Genomic DNA, 14766 nt, shown 5'->3' on the forward strand with positions numbered 1-14766 from the left:
CATGGCAGATTTATGATGTGGTTGTTTCTCCTGAAAACACCAGGTACAGCACCAGAAGTTCAGGGCTTTTCCTTTGTCATTTTCAAATGCTGTCTAAAAGGGAATTGCTGCCATTTTTCTCTTAATGAAACAGATCCAGAGACTATAATGTTTTTTGATGCCAGAAAATATATTATTACCCTGTGACTCCTGAGCTTGGATCTCAGAGCTTTCAGGGCACTGTGCAATAGTGCAGTAATCCCAGACATGATATTTTAAGCAGATCCTATGTTATTGTCATGAAAAGATTTATAAATCCATATTCTCCTGTGATGTGGGTCAGAGTTCATCATGGTGCTTACTGAAAATTACATGAGCTTCAAATAAAACATGACAGTCTATGAAGAAAGAATGTAGGAATATATTAATGCAAAAGCTCCTGAAAACTGACCAGTTGTACCAATCCCAGACGTTATTCAGTTTGCAGAATTTTCTGGCCGGCGCTGTGGCTCAACAGGCTAATCCTCCGCCTTGCGGCGCCGGCACACCGGGTTCTAGTCCCGGTTGGGGCACCGATCCTGTCCCGGTTGCCCCTCTTCCAGGCCAGCTCTCTGCTGTGGCCAGGGAGTGCAGTGGAGGATGGCCCAAGTCCTTGGGTCCTGCACCCCATGGGAGACCAGGAGAAGCACCTGGCTCCTGCCATCGGAACAGCGCGGTGTGCCGGCCACAGCGTGCTACCGCGGCGGCCTTTGGAGGGTGAACCAACGGCAAAAGGAAGACCTTTCTCTCTGTCTCTCTCTCTCACTGTCCACTCTGCCTGTCAAAAAAAAAAAAAGAATTTTCTAGTCTGTGAAATTTTCACACACTGTTATCTCTAGTAATCCCTAGTCTGACAAATCATTAACAGAACTCTCAAAACTTAATTTTTGGTCATTGATGTTTATAGATAATATAGAGAATTTATAATACTTCCAAAAGTTTTTATAAACTTCCTACTTTTTAAAAAACACAAAAATCTAGCTAGACCTTTTGTGTAGCAGTTAATCCGAGTTTGCTAATTTTAGCAAGCTTTGTCTTTTGCATACAAGTTTATAGATGATTAATTTCTACATGTAACATTTAAAGCCATACTAGTACCTTGAGTTTATGTGACAAAGCTAGGGTCATTGCTGAGTGGAGGTTTTGGTTAGAAAGTTTTGAGATTAGTCATTGCCCTATGTGAGAGGCATTGGATATTCATCCCGCCTTTTCAGGACTGAAGATGTAGAGTAACCCAGACAGACCTGGAGCACCTTAGGAAGTAGTTCAATGAGAACAGGAACACACATAGATCTTTCAGGTATTTTCTAGAACTCCAGCTTCACTTCATGACGTTCTGGGTGAATAATTTGTAACATACACGCTTGAGAAATACATCATGTGCTACTTTTTTTTTTTTTTAATATATTCACCTAGGTGGCCCATATCCGAGCAGAGAGAGACATTTTGGTAGAAGCCGATGGCGCCTGGGTGGTGAAGATGTTCTACAGCTTTCAGGATAAGAGGAATCTTTATCTAATCATGGAGTTTCTTCCTGGAGGTAACAGAGAATGTTGTAGCAATGACAGATGCTTTTCCAAAAACGTAATAATAATGTTAATGATTGGGTTTACTTTTATGTTCCTAGCTCTGAGGTTTTATAGTCAGTCATAATTTTTCAGTATTTACTTTCAGAATAATACTCATTTTAATCACAGATTATTTTGAAGCAGTGATGTAGTTGGCACATTTTAAGTACTAACATTCTGGGTTCACTGTATGTAACTAGATTGTTATATGTCAAGAGTTAAGAAAAATAAGTCAATAAACAGGAAGATAAACAGCTCCGTGGGCAGAAGATAAGACAAGGGAAAGAAGAGAAACTCTGGCTGGTCTACCAAAGACTGTGTGTACTTAGAAACCTCTCCCACATGTGTGCTTGAGAGTCTTGTGACAGGGTTCTCATGGTAGCATTGTCACTGTAATGAAAACTTGGATGCAAGATGGATGCCCATCAGTAGAAGAATGGAAAAATAAATCCAGGCATAATATGATGGTTCACTCCCCAGCTGGCCACAATGGCAGGGCTGGGCCAGGCAGAAGCCAGAAGCCTGGAACTCTATCTGTGTCTCCCACGTGGGTAGCAAGGGCTCAAGGACTTGGGCCATCTTCTGCTGCTTTCCCAGGTGCACTAGCAGGGAGCTAGATTGGAAATGGCAGCAGCTGGGACAGCAAATGGCAGGCATCACAGATGGCAGCTTGCTAACCCACTGCACCACAATGCTGGCCAATGAGGGTATTGTTAATTTAAACTATTTTCCTCTTAGCTTACTGTGGGTGTTGAGTGGGGATGTTTCTTCATTGAGCTCTGCTCTGATTGGATTTCACATACTTCCATTTTAAAAACTATTAAATATTGTGGAACTTTGGCTTATGTAATGACTGCTATTCAGTGTCAGAGCTGGTTAGAGGTATACTGGGGGATCCCAACTGCTTAAACACAAAGAGCTTCTACAGTGTGTAATTAACATGACGCTTCCCTTACTTAGGTGACATGATGACATTGCTAATGAAGAAGGACACCTTGACAGAAGAGGAGACCCAGTTCTACATTTCAGAGACTGTTCTAGCCATAGATGCAATCCACCAGTTAGGCTTCATCCATCGGGATATTAAACCAGACAACCTTCTGTTGGATGCCAAGGCATGTGAATAAACTGCATTATTCGGTGCTGCTCGTTCAGTAGAGCTGCCTGGGAGTGGGCAGCTACAGCTTAGGCTATGGCTGAACTACATCACTTCATAGCGGGGTGCAGGAAGAGGGCTTGCGGGAGAGATGACGTCACGCGGATGGGCTGCCTTGTTACTCCGCTTTCTACTCTTTATAGTTTTACCTTTCGCCTGTAGGAATTCCACACTAAGAATCTTTTACAGTAATTGCCATTAAAAGAGGAGCTTCTAAAAGTCTTTTTGTTCTCAAAATTAATGTAGTCCCCTGATTTTTTGCTGGGTATCTTTTGTTTTAGGGTCATGTGAAATTATCTGATTTTGGTTTATGCACGGGGTTAAAGAAAGCTCACAGGACTGAATTCTACAGAAATCTCACACACAACCCACCAAGTGACTTCTGTAAGTTTCATTTCCTTTTCTGGTTAAAATATTACAGCTGGTTTAATCCAGCCCTGGCTAGAACCGAAGATTCTGTCTCTTTACCTCCTCATTCCCTCAATGTACCAGTGTGTTTTGGATGTACAAGGGTCCTTCAAAAAGTTTGTGGAAAATGGATTTAAATGGTAAGTTTAGGGCTGGCACTGTGGCACAGCAGGTTAAGCTGCCACTTGTGTTGCTGCTGGCATCTCATGTTTTTGTTTGTTTGTTTGTTTGTTTTTTTGACAGGCAGAGTGGACAGTGAGAGAGAGACAGAGAGAAAAAAAGACCTTTGCCGTTGATTCACCCTCCAATGGCTGCCGCAGCTGGCGCGCTGTGGCCGGCGCACAGCACTGATCCGAAGGCAGGAGCCAGGTGCTTCTCCTGGTCTCCCATGGGGTGCAGGGCCCAAGCACTTGGGCCATCCTCCACTGCACTCCCTGGCCACAGCAGAGAGCTGGCCTGGAAGAGGGGCAACCAGGACAGAATCCGGCGCCCCGACCGGGACTAGAACCCGGTGTGCCGGTGCCGCAGGCCGAGGATTAGCCTAGTGAGCCACGGTGCCGGCCAGCATCTCATATTGAAGTATTATTTTGAGTCCAGGCTGCTCTGCTTGCAATCCAGCTTCCTGTAATGTCCCCAGGAAGGCCGCAGATGATGACCTGCATGGAGCTCCTGGCTCCTGGCTTGAGCGGGCCCAGCCCTGGCAGTTGCAGTATTTGGGGAACAAACCAACATGTGGTTTCTTATCACTCTGCCTTTCAAATAAATCAATTTAAATATATGTATATATATGTATGTATGTATATAGGTATACGTTTATTTTAGAGCAAACGTTTTTTGAAGTTCATGCATAGTTGATTGTCCATCAGCTATTTGAAGTACCCATGTAGATGTGTCATTTTGGATTTTGATGAGAGTTTTCCTCTCTTGATGACAGTCTGTTTTGTTGAAATTAGCTTTTCAGAACATGAATTCAAAGAGGAAAGCAGAAACATGGAAGAAGAACAGGAGACAACTGGTGAGTCAGCTATGTTTTTAAGAAAGAATTTTGTGTCCTTGTCCCCAATCCCATGTGGCTTTTTTCTTGATTATCTGGTATCTTTATAGTGATTAGGACTGATTTGTAGCAGTGATAGAGCTGGTTCTGGAACCACACAGTTTCCTTCGTTTTCTGCAAAGGGAACTGTTGATGTTGACTTTGTAGCTTACTGTAGAGGATGCCTTGTGGCTGTCAGTGAATAGGTAAGCTGTGCGTGTACAGTGAGCCTCACCAGTGAGGGCAGCTACAGGTTCCAGTGTTCCGTCCCTGTGGTATGAGTCCTTACAAACCCGGTTCAAGTGAGGTGGTTGTGAGTTTCTAAGAACTAATTTATAGATAAGGTAAACAGGAAGTTTGGAATGTCAGCAGTGTTACAAAGGGTAGATAAAATGCAGTTTGGAAGCAGACTTTCCTTAGATGAGCTTAATTCCTCCTGTAATGTAGAAGTAAGCTATTTTTAACTCCATGCCATTTCCCGCGTATTATTTAGCAAATACAAGAGTTGCTTCCCCTTTTTCCTGCTTCCCTTTATCTTGTTAACTAGGTCCTTGACCATTCTTAAGGTTAGGAATGACCTTTTAACTTTGTTTTCCCAATTTCTGATCTGCGCCTGGCACACCGAAGTGCTCCCTAAGCATTTGCTCAGTTCAGCCAAGTGGGGAGAGGAAGGCTCACTCAGCCTTCCTTCAGAAAGTGAACAGACTGACCACTGCTGGTCCAAGGCCTCCGCAGCCACTGGCTGTGGCCTTGGCATTGTGCTGCCTGTTCTTGATTAGCCAAAGGATTGCAGATTTCCTGTGCCGATCAAACAACATTACGTGGTTTCCAAAATGTATAGAGCTGTGCATTGGGGGATAACTTTGTCCTACTTTTAAATGTGTCACTTTTAGATCAGATTTTAACATTGAGAAAATAATTACAGCATCTCCTCTTAAAGGGAAAAAAAATGAATACTGCTGAAAACTGTGGTGGGAATTCTCTGCCTCCCTTTACTGAAGAGTCCCAGGTATTGCTCGTCTGTGTGCTTTCCTAGTCTCGCGGCCCAGAGCCCCAGGCCTTGAACAGTGCTTCCAGGAGATGCGGAGGGGACTCGATATCGGAGGCAGGACATGTCTTAGCACCTGTTTCCACTGCACACTAAACGCCAATCATGTCATCCCCCAGATCACTGAGGTGACAGAATCTGTCACATGCTCTCAAATGGCCCCCAGAGGGTTAGCCCCATTGAGAACTACTGTCTCAAAGAAATAATTTTTCTAAGACATTATATGAATTAAGAATGAAAGATTGCGTCATTTCCTGATGGAAAAGCAGTGTGTGGGAATTCAGTTCATGATGCAAATGCCTGGCGCTTCCATGGTGGTCTGCATTTCACAGAGCTCAGTCCCTTTGTCCATTCATCCTCATGTCAGCTCTTTCAGGACAGGTGGCATTGCTCCAAATCTGTGTAAGCAGAAACTGAGACTCCGAGAGGATGGCTAACTTACAAACACAGTGGTAGTGCGTGGGGAAGCCGGGCCTACTGTTTGCACTGGGCTTAGGACTACATTTACACATGAGCGAGTGGAGCTTCCCGGGGGGCGCACTCATGTATTCTGTCACCTGGAGACTGGGCTCAGGGCTTACCACTGAGCCTTACACATGCTAAACATGCAGAGTCCTTATTAAATGAAAAATGAACTTCTATATATCTATATCTATATCTATCTATCTATCTATCTATCTATATATATCACCTTTTCTGGTAGCAGGCATACTCAGAGATGGCAAAAACCACAGTATGAATGCAGGTTTGACACGCTGCTCCTTTGTAGGCGTATTCCACAGTTGGGACGCCAGATTACATTGCTCCAGAAGTGTTCATGCAGACTGGCTACAACAAGCTGTGTGACTGGTGGTCCCTGGGCGTGATTATGTATGAAATGCTAATAGGTATGTGTTACCATTCATTTATGCACATATTCTATACATTTCCTTATCTCACTTGAACATGTATGGCAGATATCCTGAACTCTTGTAAACCTATTTCTGAGTTTTCCAGTGCTCAATATATACTGATTAAAAAAAAAAAAAAAAGGGTGGGCGTTTGGCCCAGCAGTTAAAACACCCATATCCAACACTGGAATCCTGGGTGTGATACCAGCTCTGGTTCCTGACTTCGGTTTCTTGCCATTGCAGACCTTAAGATGTAGCAGTGATGGCTCAAGTAATTGGGTTCCTGTCACCCACGTGGGAGACCAGGATTGAGTTTCCAGCTCCCAACTTCGGCGTAGGCAGCACTGGTTGTGGCTGGCATCTGGAAAGTAACCCAGTGGATGAAGGATTTCTCTGTCTCTCAAATAAATTAATAAATAAAGGGGCAGTACTTTAAATCCTTTATTAATTTCAGTAGCATTTTTTCTTTTTTTGACAGGCAAAGTGGACAGTGAGAGAGAGAGAGAGAGACAGAAAGGTCTTCCTTTGCTGTTGGTTCACCCTCCAATGGCCACCGCAGCCGGCGCACTGCGGCCGGTGCACCGCACTGATCTGAAGCCAGGAGCCAGGTGCTTCTCCTGGTCTCCCATGCGGGTGCAGGGCCCAAGCACTTGGGCCATCCTCCACTGCACTCCCGGGCCACAGCAGGGCCTGGAAGAGGGGCAACCGGGACAGGATCGGTGCCCCGACCAGGACTAGAACCCAGTGTGCCAGTGCCGCAGGTGGAGGATTAGCCTAGTGAGCCGCGGCGCCGGCCAGCATTTTTTCTTTAAGATTTATTTATTACTTGAAATGCAGAGTTACAGGGAGGCAGAGAGAGAGAGAGAGAGGTCATCCATTCATTAGTTTACTCCCCAGATAGCCACAATGGCCAGAGATGTGCCAATCCGAAGCCAGAAGCCAGGAGCTTCTTCCAGGCCTCCGACATGGATGCCAAGTCCCAAGGACCCAGGCCATCTTCTGCTGCTGGGACTTGAACCGGCGCCCATTTGGGATGCCAGCACTGCAGGTGGTGGTTTTATCCTCTATGCCGTAGTGCCGGCCCCTCAGTAGCAATTTTGCTATAAATCGGAGAATGGAGGCCCTTCTGATGGTTATGCAAAGTGTGCAGGTCGCTTTGTTGCTTGTGGCACTCGTTCAGGGGTGTAACTTAATTAATTGATCACGGAAGTTGAGGAAGCTTTCTGCTGTTTGGTCTGTAGGGTATCCACCTTTCTGCTCCGAAACGCCTCAGGAAACATACAGAAAAGTGATGAACTGGAAAGAGACGCTGGTGTTTCCTCCAGAGGTTCCCATATCGGAGAAAGCCAAGGACTTAATTCTCAGGTTAGTAGCTAGTTCCTGGGGGAGGCCGGGGTGGCTTAGCATGTCACGGTACCCATAAGACCCATCCCACTTTTGTCAGGGAACTCCGCTGATCTGCGCAGCCCAGATCAGTAAGAAATGGGTGTTCCTAAAAGCGTGAAATCCCGAAATATGCGGAAAGTGCACAAGAGGAGTCTTGTTTCAGTTACCAGAACACACACACACGTTAACTCTGAGAAACAGACAGCGTCGTAATGCTTTAAAAGTGAAATGTCTAACATACCTGGAGTCTCTAGGTGTAACTAATGTGATGACTTCTCTGTTTCCATGTTCTAGATTTTGTGTTGACTCTGAAAATAGAATTGGAAATAGCGGAGTAGAGGAGATAAAAAGTCATCCCTTTTTTGAAGGTGTGGACTGGGGGCACATAAGGTACGCGGCTGGGCTGTGAGCGGGAGAGGTCTGGGTGAAGCAGGATGGAGGAGTTCATTTGCCTTTGATTCTGTGTATCAGATACAAGAAGTAGTGTTAGGAAGTCCAGTCGGTGTTTCCTGGCCTGTGTGAGTGAGTGAGACTAGTAGCTACAGCTGACGCACCCATTGCAGGCTGATGGTGTGCTAAGGGAAGAAGCACACACCATGCAGTGGACGGGTTCTTACGGAGTGCTTAGTGAGGGCCGTGAACCCCTGCAGGGTGTGTCTGCATCTCACACTGTGACCCTGTCTCTCTCACTCATAGTGAGCTACAGCTCTGTTGGACTGCAGGAGCAAGGCTAAATATGCAGTCACTTTGAAGAATGGCTTCTGGTTGTTCGTCATGAGCTTTGGCCTTTTCTCATTTGTGGTTGAACTACCTGCAGCTGCCTGTTCTGCCCGTGGCACCAGCTAGAAACATGAATCCGGTGGTGCTATTTCCCCTTTCGCGTAGCCCAGGAGCTGCTTTCTTGGGCTGTGGACTGTGCTCTCCCCACGGGGACATGGTGCATCTTGCAGGGCCTGGCCTGCTCCTCCCGCCCTCACGGTTTGGGGCTACTGTTCATTCCAGATGAGGTGCTCTTCTCTTCCCAGCCCTCGCCCCTGCCTCGCCCCTGGCCCTGCCTCACTAGCTCTTTTTTTCACCTTTCTTCACTGGGTCATTCCCCAAGTGGCTTCAGTGGTTGGGGCTGGGGCACACTGAATCCGGGAGCCAGGAACTCCATCCGGGTCTCCTACATGGGTGACAGGGGCCCAAGCACTTGGGCCAGCTTCTGCTGCTTTCCCGGGCCCATCAGCAGGGAGCTGGATCAGAAATGGAGCAGCGAGAACTCTAACCAGCACTCCAGTTTGGGATGGTGGTGTTGCAAGCAGAGTCTTAACCTGTGGTCCCATGATGCCGCCCCTCCTTTGCACCTTCCAGGCTGCCTGTGTGCCACTCCCTCAGTGCAGGTTTGCACTGCCGAGCCTGCTAGGTCCTTCTAGCTGTACAGTTAGTAGCCAACATGAGGTAGTGCCAAAAAAAGTGTGTGGGAAATGGAATTAAAATATAAGGTTATTTTGGTGCAAAAACCATTTGGAAATCCATGCATAGGTTTTTCATACTGCATACTTTCCATGAACTTTTTTAAGACTCCCCCTAATTTTTGATCATTAGTTGTGTGTCCATCTGTGTTCTTAAGAACGTCACCATCATATCCTCAGGATAAGCCCTGTAAAGCAGGAGCAGTTAGGAGCCGTATTTTTTTTTTTTTTTTTTGACAGACAGAGTGGATAGTGAGGGAGAGAGACAGAGAGAAAGGTCTTCCTTTTTGCCGTTGGTTCACCCTCCAATGGCCGCCACGGCCAGCGCATCGTGCCGATCCGAAGCCAGGAGCCAGGTGCTTCTCTTGGTCTCCCATGAGGGTGCAGGGCCCAAGCACTTGGGCCATCCTCCACTGCCTTCCCGGGCCATAGCAGAGAGCTGGCCTGGAAGAGGGGCAACCGGGATAGAATCCGGCGCCCCAACCGGGACTAGAACCCGGTGTGCCGGCGCCACAAGGCGGAGGATTAGCCTGTTAAGCCACGGCGCCAGCCGAGGAGCCGTATTTTACTGATGAGAGAAACAAGGTGTATAGAAGTGAGTTAAGTTGCCTGCAGTACCACAGCCAGTCAGTGGGAGAGCCAGACCTGGATCCTGTCAGTGTGACTGAACTGTCACACCACACCTGCTTTGTCTCATTGTGGAGAACTGGGGTGCCCCTCTTCACAGTCGGAGGGATGCTTGGAGACAGCCAGTCCAATCTCTGGGCTTTATAATGAGGAAACAGAAAGCAAGGACTTGGCTGGCCACAGACACACTGCTAATGGAAGACAAAAAGGATAGATTTCAGGGCTCCAGGTTCCATCATTCCACTAAACTAAGTCAAGTCAGTATACGGTCAGCCCTCCACAGCCATATTTTCTGCATCCATGGTTTCAGCCAACTGTAGATTGAATATAGTTGAGAGTAAACTTGCGCCTGTACTGAAGACATGTAGACTTTTCTTGCTATGCCCTAACTGTTGCAATATGGCAATTATTTACATAACACTGACATTGCCTTCAATATTGTTAGTGACCTTTGAATGTTTCCAGTAGGATGTATGTAGATTCTATGCAGATACTGTGCCATTTCATGTAAGGGACTTGGATTTTGCTATCCATGGATGTTCTGGAACCAACTGGATCCAACCCATAGATACTGAGGGATGACAGCATTAATTATAAACAATGTGGAATAATTCTGGTAAAAAAAAATATGTATTGTTGAAGTGGATTCATTCTGAGAGGAGGAGCTTGATGGGGGCAACAGGTGTGGAGTTACCACACAGACCCCGGGAGTCGCGTGAAAACAGGCCAGAGGCAAGCAGCCCACAGACTCGTTTATTTCAGTTGGTACTGCAGCTTATATAGCCAAGGCAGCCAATCCGGTCAAAGGGCAGTCTATGCCCTAACCAATCACAGGCTTTTGCCAGACAGTTTCAGAAGCCATCCAATCACAACCTGTTGCCAGGCAGGCTCTGTTGTCATGTGGTTTCCGAAGCCATCCAATCACAGCCTGTTGCCAGGCAGTTTCCGTTGCTAGTGGCCATCTTGGCATGGCCTTCTCATTCCACCACAATGTATCATTTAAGATACTTTGGTAAACTTAGTCCCCAAATGGAGCCAGTAAATATTAGTGGGAAAAAACAGAATCTTTTAACTGTAAACATTTTAGAGAAGGAGGAATCACACCACAACTTGTATATTCCTGATTCTTTGAAGATGTGAGTTGTTGGTTCCTATGTTATGACTGACACAGTTAGGATTTGCGTAAGTCACGACAGAGATCTCCTCACAAAGACATAGCCCCTTCATCTTTTATACTCCTTATTTTCCTCAGCGATTTTTGAGTTTACATGATCTCTACTGGAAGAATTCTATTCCTAAAGCAGTATCCCAAATACTTTGTGTAATTATAAAAATCCTTAAAGTAAAATCTCTTCTGTTTTTCTTTTCCTTTCACTAACTCTTGTTTTTCTGCTTTAAAAAAAAAAAAAAACAAAACAAAAACAAAAAAAAAACAGCATGAGAAAGTCTTAGTACAAAGGCATGGAAATTCTACATAAATGGAAATATTTGAATTAAAAAGTCATCCTCATGGGTTGGGCATTTAGCCTAGGGATTAAGATGCCCTGTGCTATAGTGCAGGACCTAGGTTCAGTTCCTGGCTCTGGCTCCTAACTCCAGTTTCCAGTTTCCTGCCAGTCCAGACTCTGGGAGCCAGTGGTTATGGCTCATGTAATTGGGTCCTGCCACCCATGTAGGAGACCTGGATGGAGTTCCTGGCTCTAGCTTCAACCCTGGCTATTGCAGGTATTTGGGGAGTGAACCAGTTGGTGGGAGCCCCCTCCCTTCCTCTGTCACATAAATAAATATATTTATATACATACATAAATAAGTTTTAAAAAATTATTTTCAACTCTTGAAATCTGCTTAAGTTTTCCCAAACCCACAGTAAATGCCCTTGGCCTTTGTAATATCTATAGGATAGCATGTGGAATTTGCAAGTAGAATTGTTTACTGGAAAATTAAGGGTTCAAGAAAGTTTACCATGGCTACTCAATACCTTTTTTTTTTAAACACTTCACTACCTTTTCATAGGGAAAGGCCAGCAGCAATCCCTATAGAAATCAAAAGCATCGATGATACTTCCAATTTTGATGACTTCCCTGAGTCCGATATTTTACAGCCAGGTAAGACAGTGTAATGTCATTATTAAAAATCTGCCATTTCACTAACGAACTGCATTCATTCACGGTTCATTCTTCTATTCTAGTGCCAAATACCACAGAACCCGACTACAAATCCAAAGACTGGGTTTTTCTCAATTATACCTATAAAAGGTTTGAAGGGTTGACTCAGCGCGGCTCTATCCCTACGTACATGAAAGCCGGGAAGTTATGAGTGAGGACCGCATTCGCCCACAGCCAAGAGAACTCAGGTAGCTGCATCACCAGGCTTGCTTGGCGTAGGTCACAGTACACTGAAACACTCCTGACGACGGACGGTGGTGCTCGCCGACTGCGAGAGGAAATTCTGCGGGATTAGGATTTCTAAGACTACTACAGGAATTGGTTGGCAGTGCCAGCTGGCTTTTTTTTTTTTTTTTTTTACTATTTTATTATTTTTGTTAACTTTATTATACGAAGGTACTGGAATAAAAGGAACATACATCCCTCTCTAACTGCACTGCCTACCTGCATATTAAGGTCCATTCTGCCTGTGTGTGCCATGGCTTTGAGCTGTAACACCTCTAATCAGTTCAGGAGAAACACATATCACTTAAAGCAACATCGGCTAAGCTGTAGGTAACCCTGCAGTGCTGCTGTTTTCCTGCAAATCGTTAAGGGTCTAGATAATCAGTAAAAGCCATCTCCCGTAGCTGGTGGTAGAACATTTGCCCTATTGGTTTGGACATCCGTAGAATATATATGAAGACAATTTCTGTAATGGTTTTAAGACATTTAAGGAGAAATACACTGGTTCTTTACGTCATCCAGTTGCTACACAGACACCACAGTAGGGTGCGACAAGAGCATAATAAGAAAGAGGAAGCTTATCACCTTCACTCAAGCAATCCACTAATATATTTACTTGCATTCAGAAATACTGACCTTTATCTATGTAGTCTGTCTACTGATAGGGAGCTGTTCTGTACTATAGGAAATGGAAAGTTGCTTTTCTCGTGACAAGAGGACTTCTTTTTTAACAAGAGGACACAGCATTATTTTAATTTGATTATGGTGAGTTGAATCCCAGAAATGACAATGGAGGCTGCTTGTAGAACTAGTGTATTTTTATTAAACTATTTTTTTAAATGTCAAACTTCTGATCATGTAAATGGACTTGTAGAGAACAAAGCTGTTCACTTTGGTTTTCTAGAAAGTTGTTACATATCATGGCTGGTTAACGTTCAGTTCCTCTGACAGTACGCGTATTGTCGTGCCATTATTGTCCTACGCTCCAAGTGTACCAAAGATCCTGAACGGAGTGGGCGTTCTCCACTGAGTGGGATTTTACTGAGCTGTGGGAGTGTTGGGTGCAGCACTGGCCGATCTTTGACAGGGGCCAGCTCCTCCACGTTGAGTCCTCCGCTGTGGAATAGGAAGGAAAGGCAGGCCGCGAGGTGGCCGTGGTGTCAGCCCCAGTCTTTGGGTATTTCCCTCAGAATTCGGTGATCTTTGCTAGCCCAGCGTTCTCCCTCTAGAATGAGCTGCCGAGTTTTTGGCTTCAGAATACTAGGAAGAGTACGGAGTGGTCTCACGTGAAGATGGCGTCGTGAGCCCCACCAGCCGCCTGTGCTCTGCTCTCCACGCAGCGGCTGCATTGCCTCGCACAGCTCGCTCCTCCTCCTGCGTGGTCCTCCTCGGACTCCCTGGGCTCATCTTCCCTTTGCTGGTCTCGATCACGTGGCTGAGCCGGAGGAGCGAGGGAGCTCTTTTACAACTCCAGGTTTTCTCAATTGGGCTAACTCTGATTTTTCTAATTATAACTGCCTTTAATTTTTTTTTTTCAGAACCATCTTTAGCGTCTGCTGGGGTTTCTGAGATTGTCGCCCCCACCTCCTGTCCTGGGCTGGGAGGAGAGTGCCCCGTGGTCTGGTCTAGGCAGGCAGCACTGAGGTCGCCTCAGAGAGGGACTGAGATGGATGGAGAGGAGCGGGGTCACCGCTGCGGAGACAGCGCTGTGGTTCAGTTTCCCTGGGAGTGGTTAGGATCTCTTGGCAGTGCAAGGGCCGTTCTGGAAGGTTCACTGTGCTCCCTGGAGTGAACAGAGTGGTTCACCATCTTTGGGGATTCCCCTCATCACAAGCATTTCTTAAGTGCCTATCCAAAAGGAAGTGAAAACTGCCTGCCCTTTGGAAGCTAAGATTGGGTTCATGATGCAAATTAACAGACGGTTTGCAGAGCGCCCTTGAGACTGAATCCTCTCTATTATTCGTCTCCCATATTTCAGGTGAATCATTTCATTTCAATGACAAAACGCTATCCAATCAACTGGGTATAATGACATTTCTTTAAATTAGACTCTATTTTGAATTAAAAGAGTTTTATTATAAACTATGTGTGTTTTGGTTTTTCTAAGTATACAGAAAGCTTGTATAATTTAGAATTATTGGTTTCCTGATTTAATGTAGACTGATTTTTTTTTAATTAAAAACCTTTGTATTAAAACAAGTTATGTTATTTTGTTCATGCATTTATTAGTGACGTAGCGTTAAATCTATAAAATGTATTGAAGCATTGTGCTGCCTGCAAAATAAGGGCTCGCTTATAAATCAGCCACGTCATACACAGCTGATTTAATAAGCTGGTTGAATGGAAAATGTGGAATATTAAAATGTTCTTTGGTTGCTAAGGCATGGTTAAGATAGGGTTACTTTCATTTCTATAACAGCATACTTTTTCAGTTTTTTAAAACGCCTACCTCTTTGTGTAAATCTGTACCTTTTAAAACATTTTAAAGTAAATTTTTGTGTTTTTTTTTTAAAGATTTTATTTATTTTACTTGAAAGAGTTACACAGAAAGAGAAGGAAAGGTAGAGACAGAGAGAAAGGCCTTCCATCCGCTGCTTCACTCCCCAGTTGGCCGCAACAGCCAGAGCTGTGCCATTCCGAAGCCAGGAGCTTCTTCCAGGTCTCCCACGTGGGTGCAGGGGCCCAAGGACTTGGACCAGCTTCTACTGCTTTTCCAGGCCATCACAGAGAGCTGGATCAGAAGAGCTGCCAGGACTAGAACCGGCGCCCATATGGGATGCTGATGCTT

The 14766-nt window shown here is 45.3% G+C and overlaps 1 protein-coding gene across 5 annotated transcripts in view; it reads left to right on the forward strand.

The window, feature by feature from the left end:
* STK38L (serine/threonine kinase 38 like) overlaps positions 1-14431 on the forward strand; it is a 124909-nt gene extending 110478 nt beyond the window's left edge. For 2 of the 5 annotated variants that reach the window (XM_062194977.1, XM_062194981.1), the window contains exons 6-15: positions 1435-1558; positions 2547-2701; positions 3024-3126; positions 4104-4165; positions 5109-5192; positions 6001-6118; positions 7363-7486; positions 7802-7897; positions 11602-11693; positions 11777-14431. In XM_062194977.1, the coding sequence (XP_062050961.1) occupies positions 1435-1558; positions 2547-2701; positions 3024-3126; positions 4104-4165; positions 5109-5192; positions 6001-6118; positions 7363-7486; positions 7802-7897; positions 11602-11693; positions 11777-11904 (1086 nt within the window). In that variant the 3' untranslated portion in view covers positions 11905-14431. The remainder of the gene's footprint in view (positions 1-1434; positions 1559-2546; positions 2702-3023; positions 3127-4103; positions 4166-5108; positions 5193-6000; positions 6119-7362; positions 7487-7801; positions 7898-11601; positions 11694-11776) is intronic. The other 3 variants (XM_062194978.1, XM_062194980.1, XM_062194979.1) reach the window with 3 other exon arrangements.
* Positions 14432-14766: the final 335 nt, after the last annotated feature.

Source organism: Lepus europaeus, chromosome 6 (assembly GCF_033115175.1).
Source record: "Lepus europaeus isolate LE1 chromosome 6, mLepTim1.pri, whole genome shotgun sequence".
Classification (NCBI taxonomy): domain Eukaryota; kingdom Metazoa; phylum Chordata; class Mammalia; order Lagomorpha; family Leporidae; genus Lepus; species Lepus europaeus.